The 20815-nt window shown below is 41.3% G+C and overlaps 2 protein-coding genes across 11 annotated transcripts in view; one reads left to right on the forward strand and one right to left on the reverse strand.

Annotated features, from left to right (window-relative positions):
* Nucleotides 1-158: 158 nt before the first annotated feature.
* Nucleotides 159-2478, reverse strand: PTPMT1 (protein tyrosine phosphatase mitochondrial 1). Its single transcript, XM_069017211.1, has 4 exons — nucleotides 2185-2478; nucleotides 2029-2109; nucleotides 1304-1495; nucleotides 159-415 (listed from the first exon to the last, which is right to left on the reverse strand). Exons 1-4 carry the CDS (start codon nucleotides 2353-2355, stop codon nucleotides 284-286), a joined length of 576 nt encoding a protein of 191 aa, XP_068873312.1. The 5' UTR covers nucleotides 2356-2478; the 3' UTR covers nucleotides 159-283.
* A 114-nt stretch (nucleotides 2479-2592) lies between these two features.
* The window catches only part of CELF1 (CUGBP Elav-like family member 1), a 69833-nt gene continuing 51610 nt past the window's right edge, over nucleotides 2593-20815 (forward strand). Inside the window, exons 1-3 of one of the 10 annotated variants that reach the window (XM_069017229.1) lie at nucleotides 2617-2670; nucleotides 3497-3650; nucleotides 19614-19654. The gene's annotated coding sequence lies outside the window, so the exon portion shown is untranslated. The other 9 variants (XM_069017228.1, XM_069017222.1, XM_069017233.1 and 6 more) reach the window with 9 other exon arrangements.

Genomic DNA, 20815 nt, shown 5'->3' on the forward strand with positions numbered 1-20815 from the left:
GTTTTTTTCTCTTTGCTTCAAATACAAATATTTTTGAACTTCCTGTGGATTGCAGTTCCACTCAGCACTGATGTGTGGAAAAGAACTGTGAGGCTCTAAGAGATCTAAGATACTAGCCATAAGGAAAGAAAGCTTTGATGAAACAGCCCTATTTCCCCTTTACTGTAATTTATGTTAACAGTTCTTTATTGATGGTCAAGAAGAAAAACACTTAAGCTTTTGTTAGATCATAAAAAAATTTTTTATAGCAGCTGACATGGGGATTTTGATAGTTCTTACTACATTATGCAGTTCTCCCAGTGATCATGTTCCTGTGAAATTTCTCCAGGACCTGGACTTGCTTGTGTCGAACAAGGATATGGGGACGAATCTTGGCAATGGCCTCTATTGCTTGCCGAGGGCTCCAGTGATGCAGCTGAAAAGGCAGAAACCCAGCAAGTGAAAATCCATTCCATCTTTCCAACAGTTAATGGAACATTCCTGGAGGCTACAGGCAATATTAGAGGTGTTAGAAAGCTTGCTGCTGCTTTGCCCCTTAGGTTTACTCGATGTTTCTCTCAGAGAGGCCTGAAAGTCACACATTCATGAAATGAGTCCCTCAGTTAAAGAGCAATGGTTGCTGCCTGGGCCTTCCACTTTCTGTCTCGCTCACTCTTCCTTCATGTTGTGAATAGTTTCCTGTTTTAGCCCCACTAGACCAGAGCAAAAGTGCAGCTGGCTTTTAAATTTTTTTAAAAAAACTTTACTGGTATTCCCATCACATTTCAGCACTTAGGGAGAAAATTTTCCCTTCAGCATTAATGGAAAATTTTCCAGGGAGAGCTTAATAAAACAAAAGGAAGAATCCACAGGTAGGGTTTTGTTCTTAGTGCTGATTTCCCTAGTTGGGTTGGTAGAGGAATTCAGAAAACTGAAGTGAGTTCTCTTGATCCTGAATTGTATTTATGGAAAAGCGTAGAAAGGCTCACCACTCCAGTGAACCAAGGAGAAAATATGAACAACAAAAATGGATGTTTATCTGCTCACTGAACCTACACTCGTGAGTGACTTGTTATTCCTACCTCAATCTATTCCTCCACAGAAAGAATTAAGAAAAGCAGAATCATTCAAAATTTGCATTTGCATTCAAAACAGCAAGTTTTGGGGCCTCTCTAAAAATGGGTGTCCAAACTCTGTAAAATCGTGGAATATTAACCTGTATGGGCTCAGGCTTCTTAAGTGAGAGTTAACTATAAAGGTTGTCTGCATTTTATTTCCATTTTTTAATGAAAATAAACCCCATTTAGCAGAGGTTCCTTCTGACCTGAATTAAGTATGCTGCCACCATGGTGGCACTGCGGGAGCGCCCTGCCTTGCAGTGCACATAGACGCTGTTACCGCGGGCTCGGTGTCTCAGGATGAACTCCACGCCCTTGTGCAGGTTTTCCAAGGTGGGGACTCCAGTTAGATCCACAGTGCTGAGACGCAGTTGCTCCACTCCCATTGCCTCCCATTCCTGTAACAGACATAGCAGATTTGGTCAGTGAACTTTTGGGTTGGTTTTTTTACTGAAAGAAGCTCAGAACCTGTTGAGACAGTTGAGAAATTCAGAGAGGCTGTAAACAGACTTTGAATGTCAATCCTTTAAATCAGATGTATGAAAACTTAAGTGCTGGTCATCAAAAACTAGTAGTTAAAGGGGACTGAAAAAATGTGGTTCAGCTAAAGGAAAAGAGGGAAGTTGGGATCTCTTCCCAACTCAAAAGCCATTCCTGTATAGTGATGTACGTGGATTCCATGCTCGCTGTCCCTCCCTGCCGCTGCAGCTGCAACAGTTCACTCGCATGCTCACGTTTTACTGGTTTGTCGCATAGTTTTTAAAGTCAGCTTAAGTACGAGTAGTCACGTCTTTGCTGACACAGGACTTGGCGGTCGCTACCGGGATGACGGCAGGAGGCGGCTAAAGCCTCATCTGAGCCGGGACAGAGCGACGAGAGACCCGTCTGGGGGGGAGGGTGGGGATGCGGCACCAGCAATCCCGGGGCTCACCTGCGGGGAGAAACAGAGGAACCGGGTCTCGTAGTCCTCGGTGAGGGTGACCACGCCGCGCACGTTCTCCTCCGCCACCAGCTGCGGGCACAGGCACCGTCAGGGATCTCCGGTCCTCCCGGCCCGGCCCGGCCCGCCCCGCTGCGCCCACCTTACCCTGCGGATGCGGCCCCGCAGCGGCAGCGCCCCGAGCAGCACGACTTCGTCGATGCGGTGGAACCAGGGCCGGCGGAACCCGGGCAGCCGCGCCCGCGCTACCGTGTACAGCAGCGATGGGTAGAAGAGCAGCCGCGCCGCGCCGGCGCCCAGCGCCTCCACCACCCCCATCCGCGCCGGGGCCGCGCTGCGCCGGGCCGGGCCAGGCCGACGGGCGGGGGAGCGCCGCGGACGCGCGCACTGAGCGTCAGCAGAGGGAGCACCCGCGGTGAGGTCCGGCCACGGGCCAGAGGCGCCCGGCGGGGCCGAAGCGGGGCGGGGCCGGGCGGGGCGCGGCGGGGCCGGCGGCGCGGCGGGGGCGGGCTCACCGCCCCGGCCTCTCCACCCCGCGCCCGCCGTGGTCTCTCCCGGAAGCGCCGCCATCTTGCAGAGCCGGCCCGAGGCGGCGCAGGGAGCGGAGCGGGGCGCGGGCGGATCCCGGGGCAGGTGAGGGCGGCGCCGCCGCCGGGAGGAGCTCGGGCCGCGCACGGCACGGCAGGGTCGGCGCGGCAGGAACGGCGCGGCGCGGGGCCGAGCCGGGCCGAGCCGGCGGGAAGCGCGATCCGTCTCGCGCAGGTAACGGCTCCTTGCCCCTTCTCCCCCGTTCCCCGGGGCTCCCGCCGCGAGGCCGCTCGTGCCGGGCCGAGGCGGCCGCCCCGCTCCTGCCGCCCCGCTCCCGCCCGCGAGGGAGCCGCCGCCGCCGCCCCGTGCGCGCCATCCCGGGGCGGTGCCGCCCCGCCGGGAGCCCCTCCGGGGCCCGGAGCCGGAGGCTGCCGGGTGTCGTATCTGATCCGAGCGCTGACAGCGCCGCGGGCGGCGGCGGGGGCGCTGCGGGTGCGAGCTCGGCCCGTGGCGGCGGCGCCATTGGGGGCGGGGGGGCTGCGGCGAGGCCGGGCGGACCCCAGGGCGGGGGAGCGGCTGCCCCGGGCTCGGCCGCCGCCAGCCTGCCGGGCTGGGCGCCCCGGGCGCTTAGAGGAACCTGGGATGCCGTTGCTGTTGTCGTCGGCGCGGTGGGGGTCTGTCCGCTGAAGCAGTGAAATGTGCGCTGGTGCACCAGGGGGTGGAGGCGAGTCAGGCATAGGAGAAGCACGAGCAGGGAAATTGGAGTTCAGCACAGTGTGAGGTTTGTAGTCTCAAGTATGAGAAGGCGTGACAGACACTACTGGAATGAAGTAGGAAGAGCAATATAAAAACCAGGAGAGACGGAGCGTAAAATGGGTGATAAGTATATGAAGAAGCAGTAAAGGTTGATAACAGCACCCTTTTTTTATAGGACTGTTACGAGAAGGAAGTTGAGAGGCAACCTTAGAATACACTCCTTTAAATTCCTGAGGAATTGTGGCCCAGACATTTTCACCTTTAAGGCACAGGCATTCTCTTCTGCCAGAAGTTGTCGGGGAACATTTTTGAAGCATTGCAGCTTTCTTGTATGTACTGCTTGAGTGTGGTCGTTGGGTGCGTTTCACCAGTTTGCTTGATTTAGAAAAGTATTTGGTGGGGATTTGTATCTTGAAGCACGCTTGACTTCTGCCTTACAAGAGCTTGGGGTTTCTGACTATCCTGAATTTGTGGTTTTGGCTTTTGTGTGTGTCTCTCCTTCCAGTCTTACTCTTTGTACCAGTGATCACAAAAATTGCTGAACTCTCTCCTAGTGTCTTTTGCTGTCTCCTCTACTGTTTTTCTGTAGGTTAGTTCATCAGATAGATTTTACTGCACTAACTTGGCATTGCACAGCCATAATAAACCCATCACTTTTTTTTTTTTTTCCTCCATTCCCCTCGGCTATGTTCTTGGGATCTCTGCATAATATGAGATACTGTGTCTTCCTAGAATTGTGTCTGAACCCAAGTCTTGAAGAAGCAGCATTGTTGGAAAGACTCCTGCTGTGGTAGATGCTTAAAATTAATATGTATGTCTTTAGACGGAGCTAGGAAATGTTAGGGTGGATACAGCTTGCATCTAGCAGCTTAATATATTGAGTTGCATTCCTGCTGTTGAAGAGCCCCCGGGACAGGAGCACAATTCTTACATCTGCTCAGAGACATGGGTGCAAATGTATATACTACTAAAATTCCTAAATAGGGGATTTTAAGTACAGTGATATAAAGAATTATTTTTTCTTAAGGTGCTTACCGTTCTCTTTCAGCCTCTGCTCACATTCAAAATTATTGCTGAAATCCAATAATAAATCAAATAATAACATCCAATTATTTTGAGAAAGTGTATGCTGTTCTGAGGAGTGTGTTCACCCTTTCTGAATGATCGTTTCTGCATGTCTGTGTTTTTTCCATTCTTCCCTGTCAAAGTTTCTAATGTTACATTGGGGGAAAATCATTGCTGGATCAGAGCTGCTGGGTTACATGTTTACCTTTTTGTATCTGTTGGTTTATTGTTTTTTTTTTATGGTAACAAAATAATTGATGCAGGCCTAGGACATTCTGTTTACATGCAAAAGAAAGCAGGAACAATTGAAAAGCAATTGAAAAGGGACTGTTCTAAAGTCATGAGCACTAAAACATGAAGGTTTATGTGTAAGGTAGCTTTGTTTTGAAAGTAAATGACCTACAAAGTGAGAAGAACTTAACCTATCTTTCACAATGGGAGATAGGGTAAAGAAATCCATGGTAGTACTGTGTACTTCTTACTATGTCCATGTTTCTGCTAGGCCTCTGAAACTTGATGCACTTGTAAGATAATCTTTGCATGGTAGGGGGAAGGTTCTTTTAGTTCTTCTGCTACAAGTAGGGATTCTGAAAACATGCTCCCTGGCACTACTTCTCTAAAGGGGAAAACAGGAGATGTGGCAGGGTCATAGATATACAATAGTTGTCTGTCTCATTAATAATAAATCCATACCTTGCCAAGTAACCTGTACATCAGTTGAAGAATCATTGGTTGAAACAAAATATGACACTTTGAAATAAGGGAAATATTTATAATATTGTGTAAATTTCCTTCCAAAATCACCAGCAATACCCTGAATTGGTTGAATTTCATAACAGATAGATGTTTATGTGATTCTTCAATATTTAGATTCACACTGATTTAAGTAAGATTCTACCTGTAATCCAGTATCTAATTGAACTTATTGGGAAACTTTGTTGTGAGCAGGTTGCTTCTTAATTATTTCTTGCATATTTTTCTGAAATGTGGTTATTGATTATCAGTTACTGAGTCATCTGCCACAAAGCTCTTCAGAAAGCCCACTCTAATTTTTCCTTTAGTGCCTATTTTAGAGTAGGTGGGAAGTGAGACAAATTCTCATGGTTTTTGAGATTTCCTGGTTATTAGTCTTTAGCACTGAGATCTAAGAACCCACTGTTCTGGCTGTTGAACTGGAGACTGTTCTTAAGTAATATGTTCAGTTTTCCAAGTCATAATGTGAGTTTGGTTACTGAGATAGCAGTGATAGTCAAACAGACTCAGATCTATATTTTTGCTTTCTTATTTTTCAGTCTTGCCATGAATGTCTGAAATGTTTTTCAATCTGGGCATGTTCAGTATCGCTTGTCCTTCAAGACTACGTGCAGAGTTTTTCACTGCCTTGGTAACTGCCTTTGGGCAAGAAGGTATAATTTTTATGCATTGATCAGGAATTTGGAAGGAGAAAAAATAGTATAAATCAAAGAAGACTGAAATATTTCAGGATTTATTAGAATAGGAATTGTAAATTGAGAAAAATTATCTGGTGCCTCCAATGGGTATTTCTCAAAGTATCACAGCACAGGATCTTGAGTGGCAATCCTGTTACAAGTAACCAGTAGTTTTATTGCCCTCTCTCCAGTCATCAGAGATACTTGTGTTATACAAATAAATGCAAGAATGCAAGGTATCACATTTTCTGCTATTGCTGTTTACAACCTATTTTAGAAAGGTGCCAACGTGCTTTGTGTTTGGGACATAACATTGAAAAGAAAGAGCTTTAGTATTCACATTTCAAGAGGAGATTTCCTAAACATCAACTGAACATCATCTTGTTTGCACCTGATGTGAGACTCAAGCAAGTAGACCTAAAATATACCTCAAAGCTGCAGTGCCACTTAGTCTGCAAGTGCTTTGCTGTAGGGAGGAATAGCTCACGAGTCTGAACGGTGATGGACAGAGCAGGCTTATTTGTGTGACAGCAATCTAGTGCAACACAGTCATCATCCCAGGGAAAGGAAGTCATCTTTGACATCTTGAGTAGCTTCAAACTTCCAGCTGTCTTAGCTCTGTGCTAAAGAAAATGCAGCATTGCTAGCTGAATTCAGGATGAACAGTGAGCAGCTAGATGGCTGAACAGAAATCTTCAGTAGTCTCCAGCTTTTGGTGAAGAATTTCAGTTTAGATGATGCAGTTTGTGGCACAGGTATGTGTAAATAAGAGCCTTATGCCAAGAGGAGTGCTTGTCCACAAGCTGTCTTGTCTGTCCCATGTATGCATGTTACCCTTGTATCTTCAGTATATTTAGTATATTGTGGTATTTTTGTTTTGTTTTTAGAAAAGGTGTGCTGGCTTACTAGCTGCTCTGTTAGAGGCAAACTGACAAACTGCAAATTTTGATAATGAGTCTTTACTGATTTAGAGTAGATTTATAACTGATTTAATGGCTTGGCTTGCAGTGATAAAGTCCCAGGTAGATTTAAGATTATGTAAACTGGGTTTAAAACCATATCACTCTGGGATCTTTACATTGGTTTGACTAAACTGCTTGTAATGTAGCATGGAACAACTAGCTTGATTGTTGCTGAAATCCATGCAAACGAGCAGGCAGTTTGGGTTCTTTGTCCTTTTCAGCAGCACACCTCAAGGAGATCTTGAATGAGCATGTGGATAAGAGGATGGGTGTTGGTTGAGTATCTGGTGTCATGTTGGTGTGGTATCTAGCAGGCTTTCCTTTGCAGAACATTTTTTTTAATGCTTGCGTGCTCTGTATGCTCTCAGAACTGAATGCTCTCCCAAATCGTGTAAGAACCCAGGTGACTGTCTTACGTTGTTTTTACTTCAAATTAGTTTGAGTTTTTCAGGACCTTGGCTTCTTTTTTTCATCCATCAAAACTGTTCTTTCTGATAGCTTTTGCTTCTATTTGCAGGCTGCTTTGTACTGCACTTGTCACAAAAATAATGTAGTTGTTATCCACTAGATTTCAGTATTTCACATGTCAAAGTAAAACTGTTGTTCTTCAAACATCTTACCACTTAAAATTCAGGCTTTCACTGAACCCATGCATATTCTCTGCTATTTTTGTCCCAAACTATGCAGTTCAAAAGCTATTCCAACATAGATATGCAATCCACAAATTTTTTAGACTCTGTTGGAAAGGGAATATTCATGTCTACTTTTTCCAAAGCAGAGGAGTTTGTAATTCAAATCAAGCACTTAGCAGACAATGTCCGAGTCTACATACAAAAATGATAGCATCTTCCTTAATATACGTAGAGATTTGCAGGGTGGACACCAGGCATCTTAATGTCTCTGCAAAATCTTACAAGATAGAGTTTTGATAAATGTTTCTTCAAAAGGCAATTAAATATTGATCTTTCTGGAAGAGAGAATGTATTTTGAGCATCACGTCTAGCTTTTGCATTTTGTGTAGGCACAACACAGTGTAAAAGTAATTCTTCTCTAATTTATAATTTTGTATTCCAAAGCAGAACACCATCTGAAAATATTTTTTGCCTACTTACCTGTATTTCCTTGTTATTTGTCTTCAAAAATTTTCTGTTCTCCATTTAGAATTCTGAATTAAAAAATACTTGGATGGCAGGTCAACTTAGTGATGAATTGTATTTCTTCTATGTTTTTTGTTTCTTTTTTCTTGCATGTGATTGTTTGATGGCTGTACAATGTATAGCACAATTGAGCACAATGAGTTGAAATAGTAAAAATTCCTTGCACTGTTCTAAGTGACATTAGAAGTGATACATTTAAAAATACCAATATGCAAAATCTTTTTCGGGGAAAAAAGTGGTTGTATATTTACTTCTCTGAAGCAGTTTTGGCCGCTCAGAAATCCATGATTATATGCACTGGAGACTTAGGAAAAGTTAAGTGAGAATTTTCTGATATTTATGGAGTGAAGCCACCCATGTTACGCTTTGGATTATGCATTCAATGCCAAAATTTGATAACTCTTAGAGACTGGCTGTAGGTGGTACTCTGTGTATTTCAGTGTGGAAGCTGCTATGACACTAATGGTCTGATGCAGAATTTGCTTTGGAATTTCTTTGGGTTTAAAATTATTTTTTTCATTTAATTCAAGACTAAGTTTTAATAGGCATTTCTTGGGGAGCAAGACTAGGACACATATTCTTGATCCTTTTTTGTGAGGAAAACAATTTTGGCTATGCTTAGGTGTAAAACTAATTCTGGGTATACTGGGGTCTTCCTGAATTTGCAGGGAGCCTAAACCATTCTCTCAATAATGAGAAATTTGAAAAAATATCAATGTCATTGGTTTGAATGCCAGCATTTTTGTATCTACGTGCACATGGCATTAACAAAACTACCTGACTAAGTGTACTTTTCTGAGTTCTGAATTGGCTACTACATTCCTGATATAGCTGGAAGGTGCAGCTTCCACTTACTTGTATGAGAGAACTTTTCTGATAATTCCTGTAAGGTAGTTTTGTATCACCACACGAATGTGGGATGCACCAAGTCGAAGGAATAGGCAGCAGCATGTGGTAATAAATCTCTCATGAAAAATGATGCTTTTAAATATAAATGAAACCACTTTTGAGTTTGCAAACTGTCATACTTGTGTACTAAAAAAAAAAAATAGACTGTGCCACTTCTTTAAATTTTTTTTCTGTGAATACCTAGGGATTTGGGTCTTCAGTTACACTTACTCTGCTCTTTCCATGCCAGAATGTGAAAGGGGTGGGGTGGGTGGAGAAAGAAGAGGATGCTGCATAGAAGTGCATTTCTTCTGTTTTTAAGAACAGTGCGTAGAAAAAGGTTTAGTTTGTGTTTAAACACTGGCAAAAAGGGCTACAGGGAAAACAGGCAAGGTATGGCAGGTCACCACAGTAATTATTATCGACCAGTGAGAAAGGTCATGCTTCCTGGTTTAGGACAGTACTTAAAAAGGGAGAAGGGTTTAAAAAGATTTCTGTAATTCAGTTTGGGCTGGAGGGGGGAGAAGGTCAAACCAAGAACTTAATATGTGGATGTGTGTGTCCAAAAGCAATAAGGAAGATGTTACTAGTTCAGTAGTTATTAAAATGCTCGTGGATGTGGGGATTCCCTGGGATTTTTGTCTTGTTTCTGAGTTGCTGCCCAGATTCTATTGGTGAATAGTGTTAGATGTTTGTGCATTATTAAGGTGGGCTCAAGCAAAATGGAGTTGGAACTCATTTCAAAACAGTAACTCCTTTAGATTTGTACACTTTAATTCTTTTCTTTCCTTGCACGGTGTGACAGTGAATGAGGGTGTGCGTGTGTAAAGGAACTTGTCTTAGCAGTGGTGTCTTTCAGAGACCATGTATGGCTAAAGCAGTTCGGCTGGTTCAGCTCCCTGCTCCTCCCTCTCGGGGAGCTGAGCAGAATCTCTTCTGCTGAAAGGGTTGTTCCACTTTCTGCTTTCTATATTTGTCCAGCAGAGCACACTGGCTCCCCAGGCAGTGTGGCTGGCCTGGTGGGCTTTTGCTGAGCAGAGTTGAGAGCCAGGGCTTACAGTCTCTGTTACATCCGTCTGTCTTGTCTGTCTCTGGGAATGACTGGTGTTCCAAGTGAAAGGTGATCTGTTTGTGGATGTTGTCTTTTTTGTAAAATGCAGTTCATCCAAATTTGGGAGTCTAGGGACTGGAAATGGAGGAGGGAAGGCAGTTGTCTTGTAGGGACAGTTTGTAATGAATGGCAGTGGCATCAGAAAGACACAGATTTAACCTCCAAAAGAGCTGCTGTCTTCTGGGATGAGGATTTTAATCTCCCTTCCTGCTTTGGGGAGTGATTAGCCAAGGCCTGTATCCTTCCATAAAAGGTCTGTTGTCACTGTCTGCCTTGAAGATTAATGAAAGCTAGATCCTGTCCTGGAAGATCTGAGTGCTGTCTTTGCTTGTTATGGGCAATGGGGATTAATGAGGAGCTAGACCCTGGCCTGCCTAGTTTGGAATCGGGAGTTGGTGTTGAGGGATGGGGCTTGTAGGAAATACCTTGTTAGGAACGGCTGGAAACTTGTAGCTAAGACTGCCCTGACTGTGTGCTTGCATAAACTTTGTATTAAGGCCCTGCACACATTGGGATGACTATTCACAATTGCTTTTTTAAATAGTAGATCAGATGAGCAAATAGTGCAGAAAGTCTATTAGCTGCTACACTGTAGTAAACTGTTAATACACTCTTCTTTGAGTAGCAGAACGGTGCTCAATGGCAGCAGTCAAATACACCATTAACAGTGCAATAATCTTTTGAGAGGGAAAAAGAGGGCAATTGTTTATAGGGTGCTTTTTCTGAATTTTAGGAAATACTGTCCACTTAACAATTTTTCTGCCTTTTGAGTATCTATGCAAATAGGCATCAGCCTCTTGTTTCTGGAATTTGAGACAGGAAAGCATTGTTTCAGTTGTAAAATTGATTTTAGCAAGATTCTGCCTTTTTTCTTGAGGACCATGTTCCATAAACCCAGTCTGAATTATTTTTCTTTCCTACCACTTCAGTGTCTTCAGTGTGTTTCCTCCTGAGAAAGCTATGTGTCTCTCGAATTTGGAAGAAGGACATTTTGGAGGCAAACTGGTGAATCTCAGCTGCCTGGCAATGTCTGGATTGTACTGATATCTGCAGGCAGGGACCTGTGATTGATGTGTGACAGAGGGTCATCTTCTTGAACCGACTGAACTCAAGCAACTTAGTTGTGTGGCTGTTTTCTGATCCTTCTTTGTTGAGTGGGGACACACTGCGGTAGTTTCTTCCATCTTCATGTGGAAAACCTGTGGAATTTGTAAATATGCAGCCCGTGGGATGTTAAGCTTGTTACCTGAAGTATCTTGGTATTTTGCCTAATTCTGGCATCCTCTGCTAGAATTAGGTCCTCTGCCTGCCTTTCTCCCCACTTTTCCACTTGCTGACTCCCTCACTGACAACCTTTCATTTATATGAGTTACCAGTTAAAAACAATTTGTGGTGCTGTTTGAGGCCAGTGATTGGAGTTTTATGATTCCTTGGCTTTTAAGTGTTTTCTCATAGCATACTTACCTTTCCCTTGCAGTCTTGGAGCAGGAATATGATTGGGCAGTTTCAAAGGCCTCTTGGAAGTTCACTATTGCATGTTTAAAAAATGCTGTGTGTCTATTCTGTGAAAGATGACATTTAAATGGATAGAGCACTGAACAAATATATGTGCACCGAGGGCATTTGGGTAGTGAAAGGTTGTAGAATGGTGCTGGGGAATTTCAGTCATACCATTTTGTTAGAATCTTCCTAAAAGCAATATATAAGAAAGTGACATTGTTCAGAGCTAAGCCAAGCTGTCAAGACAGGAAATCTCATTTGCCTTGTATACTTCTGTGTTTAAGGGAGAATACCCAATAATCAATTCTAGACTGACTGTGTTACCCTGTTTGCAGAAAAGGTTTAATCAGGGTTGGAGACAAATGAAAAATTAACTTCTGTCTGATGTCCTTTCAAGGTACTGAAATTCCACAGGAAGGTGTAATTTTTTATTTTCTTCTTGCCCTACTGCTTTTTTTTTTTTAACAAAAATAATCCTTTTTAAAAAATATCGTAATTATGCAGTAGAATAATAAAGTTAGGTTAAGGGTGGACATATGGGAAGATTACAGGAATTTGGAATTAAGTCCAGTGTGCATTTCAAATTGATGGAACTTATAACTGCTATCATGAAGTAATTGCAGCTATTAAACTCCAGGAAGAAAAAGTGAAAGTTGGAAAATATTTACTTGTGATTTTAAAAAGTTAAGTCATATCATTTAATCAAGAAAATGGCATGACATGTCTCTAATATCTGAGGCAGTCCACTGATGAAGAATTGGGACAACGAAGATGGTTATATGGAAGGACACGTATATGGTTCTTACAAGCGTAGTGTTTTCTTAACAGAACCGATGAAAGCCTTGTTTCTCACTTGAGGCCTTTAAAAAGGATCAATCAGTAGAGATTTAATTGTGTGAAATTCAGCACATAAATCTGATGATCTACTTCCATGAGTAATTTAAATGAGCATCTGCCAGTAGTGCTCTGAACGAGGCTTGTGCCATTTTTCATGCGTTTTTCCTTTCCTCTGTGTTACCAAGAACATATGTGGTTGTGCAGTGAATTGAATCTAGGAGCATGTCTGGGTTAAAACTATTGTTTTCCTGTTGTTGGTAGACAAGATCACACCTTGACTGTTTCCTTTCTCAGGCTTATTATGCAGAGGTGGGGGTGGACAGCTGGTGAGGAAAGAGTTGTGCACCATTCTTTCGGCAAGAGCACCAGCTTAAACTGGGTCTGCAGTAGGAGTATCGTGGTCTATTCCTTTGTATTTCTTCCCCATTTCTCTTGAATGTTTATGGAGAGCTCTTATCCAGTCTTCTCAGTAGTATAACCTGAAAATATTAAGTAAGAATTGTTTGCCTGTGTTGCCTGATGGGGCACATATAATTTGGTTCTAGACAGGGCAGTCCTAAATGTTGTCTCAGCATATTTCTTTATGAATGCAGTATCTGATACGCGCTGTGGTTGGTGCTGCTCTACAGAAAAGCCTGCTGTTCATTTGGGAGGAAATTGGTGAGCTTTTCTGAAATGATGACAGAGAGAAAATAATGTGCCGCATAGACTGTCTCATGTAAGGTGTTGGAAGTAGAAGGTACCTCCAGAATCTAGGCACGAGGTATAGAGAATCCAGAAAGATGATTATTTTATGTCTATTGTGCAAGCTCATGCAGCCAAAGCTGTATTTATAGCACTTGGTTTTGCCATAAAGTTTATGGAGTATCTTTCTGCTAGCACTGGAAACCAGCTGGTGTCATACTGTGCCTTTCAGGAAAAGTGAATGGGAAAGAATTGATGGATAAGTGTGTAAGTGAAGAACATCTGAAAATATCTGTGTAAGACTTCAAGCAAGTACTGACCATCTAGTTCTTGGCAAAGTACACTGACACTCTTGATCCTTCTCCCCCCCATCCAGCGAAGGTCAGGTTGTGGATCCAGCCTTGTACAGCAGGGAGAGTTTCTGAGGCCTTGGGAAGAGAAAGGAGCAAGCAGAGCTGTGCTGGTGCAGGAATCAGTGAGCATCAACCACTGGAGATGAGCAGCCTGGAGAGGCTGTGTCAGGGTCATGAAATGGACTATGAGGGTAGTTTGTGGAGTAAAAGGCTGCTGATACCAGTAGGAAAGGTATTCAGATGTTCATAACTAAGAATGAAAACTTCTTCAGACAGAGGAAAGTTCATCTGAAATGTTGCATTACATTTGTGATTGGTAGTCAGACAAAAATGATGCTTTGTGGTGCTGCATGCATTCATGTATTCATGTGTTTTCAGTAGATTGTAAATGAATGCTGATTTTTTGGTTTGTTTTTCTGTATTATTTACAGTTGTATGTTTCAGATACTATATAAAGGTACTGAAGAGGGGAGTAAATGTTGCAAAAAATAAATCCAAGTATGTACAAATGATGCTGCAAATGATTACAAGTGAGAAACCTTCGGAAAGCTGGACTAGAAGCTTAGTAAGATCTGCTTTGCAGTAAATGGTTAGATTTTATTAAATTTGTGGTTTTGAGCAAAAGTGGAATATTCCTAAGTTGATGTTCCCACAGCAGTGCCAGCATTTGCCTCTGATGGAGAAAAAGAAATAGTATGAAATATTTTTTTAAAGCTTCAGCTCTATACACCCAGTATTAAATCTCTTCAAGTGTTAATGAAAAATATTTGCTGTTCAAAGTGATGTGAATCAGTATTCATTGGTTATAATAGAGCAGTAACTCCAATTCTTTGTAGATGTGAGTGTAATTTGTATCCATTTACTTCTGCAAAGGATTTACCGTGTGCCTATTACAAAATAAAGATTAAAATAATTGAGCATGTTTTTACTCTTTGGTTTGCAGGCGTGGCAATGGCAGATTCTGCACGGTAGAGTTCATGGCAAGTATTTGTCTAATATAAGCCAAGCAAGACACATACAAGCTTAAGGTAAATCAGTCTTTCTTAGTTGTGCTTCTTTGAAATAGAATATAAATGTTTATACTTCAACACTTTGCAAATACAGAATTTCAGACCTACTCAGAATTTTGTATACAGTTCAATTTAGATCTTTCAAAAGTGAGACACCTCAAAATTACTTTCCTCCTGAAGCTGGCAGTAGATGCTGGAAACAGCCATGTACGCTGTGTCCTCCTTTGGCATTTTAGGTGTGGTAATACAGAATAATGATTGCATATGAGGATCTTTGCAGGGAGACCTGCAATACATCTTTATTCTCTGCTTGCTTTTGAATCTATTTCCTTTTGTACAATCAGAAAAAAGGTGTGTAAGTATCTTGAATTTTTAACACAGAGCTATGCAAGTTGTGTCTGTCTAAACATTGCACAGGGATGGTTTCCACACTGAGATTTTTTTATCTTGCCTTTAGTGATAGGTAAGTTGAAAGTGTTAGTATTTGAATCTTGTGGCTGAGATAGATGAGCTTGTTAAAAGTTCAGCTGAAGTTCGGTTCCTTCTAGGAGTAGGCTTAGTGGTTAAACTGTGAATATTGTTTGTGTTCACTAAAACTCAATCTTTTACCCAAAAGAAGGCCAAACTCTGCTGTATATGGTAGGTCTTCCTGTGTCATGTACAGTCTCCATAAAGCAAAACATGAATGCATATTTTCTGAATATTTTGAACCTTCATTCAAAAAGTAGATGAAATGTTGCTTTTGTTTGTACCTTCTCTATTTTCATCTCCTGGTATATTTTGAGAGTCCCTTGATACCATAATCTAGAGAGAGATAGCAAGGTAAAACCTTTTGTTGGTGAGATTCTTTGGGTGTATTAACAGACAGATGTTTTGCAGAAATTTTTTTTTGGTGACATTGTTTACTAAGTTTTCAGCTGAGATGCAACTGTAACAATGTGATGGTAGTCCTGACTCTGAATACATTGTGTCACAAAGTTTTCGAAATACCCTTTTACAAAGAAATAAGATTATTATTTCTTTTTACATATTTGTCCGTATTGCACAAATGGAAACTCTTAGGACCAAAAAGTGACTATTCAGTCCCGTAGCTAATAATAGAAATTATGCCTTCTAAGACCTAATCCCACGTTTTCAATAGTAGATCATAGGATTGGTTTGTATTCTTAGAGTGTATCTTTTGACACTTTTGTTATGGATTGTAAGACTTAATGAGCACTCTTGGAGGTGTTTGGACTGTAATTGCTGACTGGACATGGAACAGACATTGCAAATATGATCAACATCCCAAATTTTAAGTATTTTATGATGTCCTGGTTAGAGTAACTTGAAGTATAGTATTTAAAATGTTTTCCTTTCTTATCATCTTAATCTTTAATGGTCCCAAAATGTGCAATGTGCATCTCTTCTATTCTTTATTCTCTTCTTCGTATTACATCTGAAGCTGAAGAAACATTCTTATAGTAAAACATAGTGTCATGAGTAATTCACCTGGTCTACTTGCTAACTGTACAGCTTGTCTGCTACCCTCTCTACCCTTTAGTATTTGTGCTGGCAGCACTGAGAAAAACAGTATTCATCTACTCTTTCTGCCAAAATAAATTGAGCAGGCTCAGTGACTGAGCTGTGGCCTCGCACTGAACAAGTAGTTTCTGGTGCTGAGAGGTTTGAGTGGAGTAAAGATTGCAGTAGAAGGGCACTTCTCAGATAAGAAAGTATGGCTCCTTCTCTGGTAAGGCTTTTAGACCATAGGAATGTCCCCTTGCTATCTCTGTTGTCTTGTTGCCTCATTAGCATGGGTTGCTACAAAGTGACACTTTCTGTGGGTTGTAGCCTGAGCTGTGTAGAAATTGAAACTTCCTCTGGTTTGTGTAGGACTCTAAGTTCGTAATCTGTGTAGTGCACTTGCTCCGTCACTCTTTGATGTATCATTACCTCCCTCCTGTACTTCTTCCAAATAAATAGTTCTTTCTGTATTTCCAAATTTTTATTATTGGTCGCGTGGGTTCTTAAAAGTATGTTAATCTACAGTGAGGCCAGACTGAATGCTGATTTATGTGAGAGACTGTTGATGCCAGGATGTATCTGAGGTTGAGCTATGTGGTCTGTTTGATCTGTTGGCCTCTTTAATTGCTAATGGTAACGTTGACATCCCATAAACATTAGTTCCTGGAAAGTGTAATGAGAAATCAGAGCTAACTGGTCTAGACAAGTGCTGACTGTGATAGTAATTTCATTGATCAGAATCCATTAAATGATCTGGTATTCTCTTAGATGGTCCCAGGTGCTGGTGAGACTGAAGTTTTGCCACTTAGCATAAAAGCAGTATTACTAGATTTATTGGGCTCGTATCCGTTGTCTACTACTTGGTGGATAGAGCCACTTGTTTTCATTACCAGCTGCAGTTCTATTTACATTATAGTGCATATCAAAAGTTGCAATGAGATTATATTTTGTCACCTTTAGATCTGGCAGTGTTAAACATCTTAAGTGTTAAACTTTCATTCTTCTACATGGAGTACTCGGGTAGTGTCAATACTTCCTCCCAGCTTTGTGCAGTAGTTGAAAGTGACAGCTCTACTCACATGCAGTAGTCAGGGGACAACTTCAGGAAAAATTTTTACAAAAGCTGTGATGAGAGATCCCATTAATTGTTTTGCTGACATCACTAAGAGCATACACTCATGCAGCTATGAAAACAGCTATCACCATCAAATGCTGGACTGGGGAGAACCTACTTTGCACAAGAGCTTACTGCCCCATCAGTTAATTACAGAAGTGACTATGCACACACGGCTAGCAGCATCCAGCTGTATGTGTGCATGTACCTTAGTCTGAGGGATCCAAGACTCAGTTTTTTCTGAGAAGAAACACGGTTGTCAGGTTCTTTGGCCTTTGGGCCAAGTTCGTCTGATGTATTGATGCCTTAGGATTTGGCTTTTGTATTTTCAGACCCTGTACTGGTTTAGTGTGTAACTATAAAACTTCACATAGCTTGTTAGCTACTGTTAGACATAACAAACCCTCTCTGGGCCTGGACCCAAGGACACCTTGTTATCCCAGGCCCCGAAATACGTAAACTAAGCCTCTGGGGAGGGGGAACAAACTTGGGGTAATTACATCATTACCTGAAATTGTAATTGGAGAATTAACCCTGATATGCAAACGGACCAAACTTACAAAAGTGTGAAAAACCTGTGACCCGACGTTCATCTTGGGTGTAGCCCCTCAGAGGCTTTTTGACTCCCAAGGTGTTCCTATTGAAGGCCCTCAATAAATACCTGCTTTTATTCTCTTAATCTTGTCTAGCCTCTGTTTTCAGGTAGCCACTCCTAGGCATCAGTATAAACTTGGATAAATTATTCAGTGTATTTATGTTCTGCATGCAATTAAATAAACCATACTAAACCAATTTATGATTTAAGAGCACTCTCCCAGGCTTTCTACAGGTGGTTGTTAGATTTGCTGCTTGGTTTTTGAAGTTTTTATTGTCTTGGATTTTGCCTTTGATTCAGTGAAGTGTATATTTTTTTTCCCAAAGGTATCCAAGAGTTATGGGTTCCTCTGGCTATGTTAGCTGCACTTTTGGTTTCTTTGAAGCTTTTAAATTAATTCACTAGAGTCTTACAGAGTTACATGTGCGAAGTGAAGATTTTCTTTTTAACATCAAAAAGTTGTTTATATAGATATTCTTAAGTATTCACAGGATCAAGTAGCTGTAATTTTTTTTTTTTTTTTTTTGAAAGCTGATTATCAAAGGAGTCTAACCTAGCATATAAACAAAAAAATTATGTTACATGTTGTTTTGAAGATATTAGAAGTTAGGTATGGAGAAGGTCTGTTAGCAGGAATCTGAGACCGTTTTTTTGGCCATAAAGAAATATTTTGTAATTAAACTTCAAAAAAGCAGAGGAATCTGGGTGAGGTGAAAGGAAGTGTCTTAAGGGAACATATTTGCCTCTATCACTAATTGGAGCTTCATAATCCAGAATGTTGCTGTGAAACAGAAAAAAAAATAAATATGTAAAGTGTTCCCTGAACAATAGTCAGTTTTCAGTAATAGTCTAGGAAAAAAAAATGCATAACTTTGAAAACACACATTTCAGATGACTGAGTTATGTTTTTCTGGATTCATGGATTGGATTTTGTTTTCAACAAATATAATAAGAAAATTAGTATTGTTCTTGCGTTTAGGATTCTTTGTTCCTTTAGAGGCTTTAGTACTTTATTAAATAAATGGAACAAATAGGAAAAATTTAGAAGAATTGAAAATTCTCAAGAGAGCTCTTTATAAAAGAGGGCATGAGTACATGTGATAAATAACCGAGCGTATTACATAGCAAGTTAGAAGAGAATGTGGCTCACTTATTCTCACTTACTAAAAAATATAGAACAAAGGTTAAGTAGGGGCCTGCAAAGCCATCAAAATGTGGGAGCTCAGATAGCCTTGTACAATTCTTCTTGCAGATGGATGCAGTTTTTAGGTTGGTAAGTAAATAGATTTGGATTTTCTGTAAAATACTGCTAGACTGACATGAGTGTAATTCTGCAAAATAACCCAGGAGGAGGCAGAGAAGAAATTTATTGGGGGCAAAAAAAGGTCAAGAAACCTCAGAGATAAAAAATCCAGCTGTTGTATTTAAATTTGTACTAGCTTGTGTTGAGAGTCGGATACTGAGTTTGCAAGAACAGAACTCTGAATCATGAAGTAGCATCCCCTATTTATGAGGTGCTAGTACAGAAAATCTGTATGGTTCCTGATTGATGATTAGCTTAAGATGTAGAAATAACATTTTTTCCTTGCGTTGTTCAATTCTGTGTTCCCTAATTCAGTGCTTTTTCATCCATTTCCATTTATGCAATCATACATTAGAGTTCCCATCTGCAGGTTCATGGTCATCTGTTAGTGCTGCAGCTGTGAAAATAATGTCATATAGGAGTTTAGGATTGTGGGTACTGCTGCTGGTAGCTGCTTCTGTTGTGACAGCCAAAAAGCCAGACAGGTGTTCTAAGTCCACTGAACATTGCTAGGAACCTCTAAGACTTCTGTTTTCAGTTATGTTGGGTTTGCAGTCCATTTTTGTATGCCCTTTCATTTACTCTGTATTTTTGAAATATACAACTTCAGTTTTGAGTCTAATGAGGGTTGTTACCACCTCATGATGACTTCTGTTATTGGAAATATGCTTCACTTTCCCAGTGCTCAGTGCTTTACCAGGTGGAGTTCATGTAATGTTTGTTATTATCTGATGTTAACTCTGGAGTCCTCAATGTCTGTTTTTCCTTATCTTTTAGAGTGAAGACTGGAACAGCTGGAGGGAGGTGCGTAGCTGCAGGTATGAACCAACTGCAGTTTGTATCCCTCAGTTGGGTATTGGAGCTTCCTTTCAAAGGTTCAGAGAGAAGTTGTTTTTACATTCAGTGATGAAAGCAGTCACTTTCCACTGCAGTGAGCAGTGCTCCCTGAACCTTAAACTCTGCAGTTTCCTGCCTTTGTACTGCCAAAGTGGGTTGGGAATGTTAACAGTTCAGGACTGTGAGTACTGAGTCAATAGACGTCTTTAACTCCATCTGTAATAATTTTAGAAACATAACTGCAGAGTAGAAATGCATGTCTTCATAGCAACTTCTTGACCAGAACAAATCTGAAGTGTTCTATAGTACATGAAACCCTAAAGGTGAGTATTAGTGGAACAACTCCTTCTGGGCTGAGACAGATTTGATTATGTGCAGCAGAACTGGAACATAGTCCAGTATGAAAATGCATGGAGTCAAATATGAGGATCTTTTGGTGCAGTTTTCTTAGTGCTAGAAGTCCAGTAAGGGTGTAGTTTCATGTGACAGCTGAGACAATTGCCCCTTCCTTTCTTACACAGTTTCTAGCTGAGAGTTTAGTGCTGTGTCCTTTGATTATGTTTGGTTCTCATGGTAGCTTGCATTATAGGTGGAGTCAGCTTGACAACCCAGTAAAAAGCTCTTCTGTGATATAGTTATTTCTCTGGTTTAGGAAGTTGGAATGATTTACTGTGTGGTCAGAGGAGTACAAAAGAACATATAAGACTGTTCATACTGTGTACCTCAAGAGTTTTGGTTCAATTCTGAGACAATTGACCTGTAACTGCTGTGTTAAGTAACACTATCAGTATCACCACAACCCAAGTTTGGTGATTTTTGCCCTTCCAGTGAATCACCTCTCCTATGGCAGAAATATTTAAGGTGTACTTTGGTCTGTAGCCAACCAGAGAGAGTTAAGTTTTTTTATTGTCTTGAGGAAAGAGTTGTTTTCTGCTATGGACAGACATTTGCTACGGTTTTCATAAATACATTGGGAAGGATTTAGTTATGTCTATATTAGAAAGAAAAACAAATTTGTCTTTAAAGTGCAGGATATCCTGTCTCTCCATATGTTACTCATCAGGGTAGAAAGATCTAAAGTTGGTTTAAGAAATCCAGGAACACCGTCATTTTCAAGTGATTTTTTTAGAGATTTGGTGTTT

Source organism: Aphelocoma coerulescens, chromosome 5 (assembly GCF_041296385.1).
Source record: "Aphelocoma coerulescens isolate FSJ_1873_10779 chromosome 5, UR_Acoe_1.0, whole genome shotgun sequence".
Classification (NCBI taxonomy): domain Eukaryota; kingdom Metazoa; phylum Chordata; class Aves; order Passeriformes; family Corvidae; genus Aphelocoma; species Aphelocoma coerulescens.

What these genes read in the sequence shown, in the direction of transcription:
- PTPMT1 (XM_069017211.1), bottom strand. Translation starts at nt 2,355, where the DNA reads ATGGGGGTGGTGGAGGCGCTGGGCGCCGGCGCGGCGCGGCTGCTCTTC. An exon ending in TGCGGGGCCGCATCCGCAGG is followed by an intron (nt 2,110 to 2,184) that starts GTAAGGTGGGCG and finishes CTGTGCCCGCAG; the next exon opens with CTGGTGGCGGAGGAGAACGT. An exon ending in TGGCAGCATACTTAATTCAG is followed by an intron (nt 416 to 1,303) that starts GTCAGAAGGAAC and finishes CTGCCTTTTCAG; the next exon opens with CTGCATCACTGGAGCCCTCG.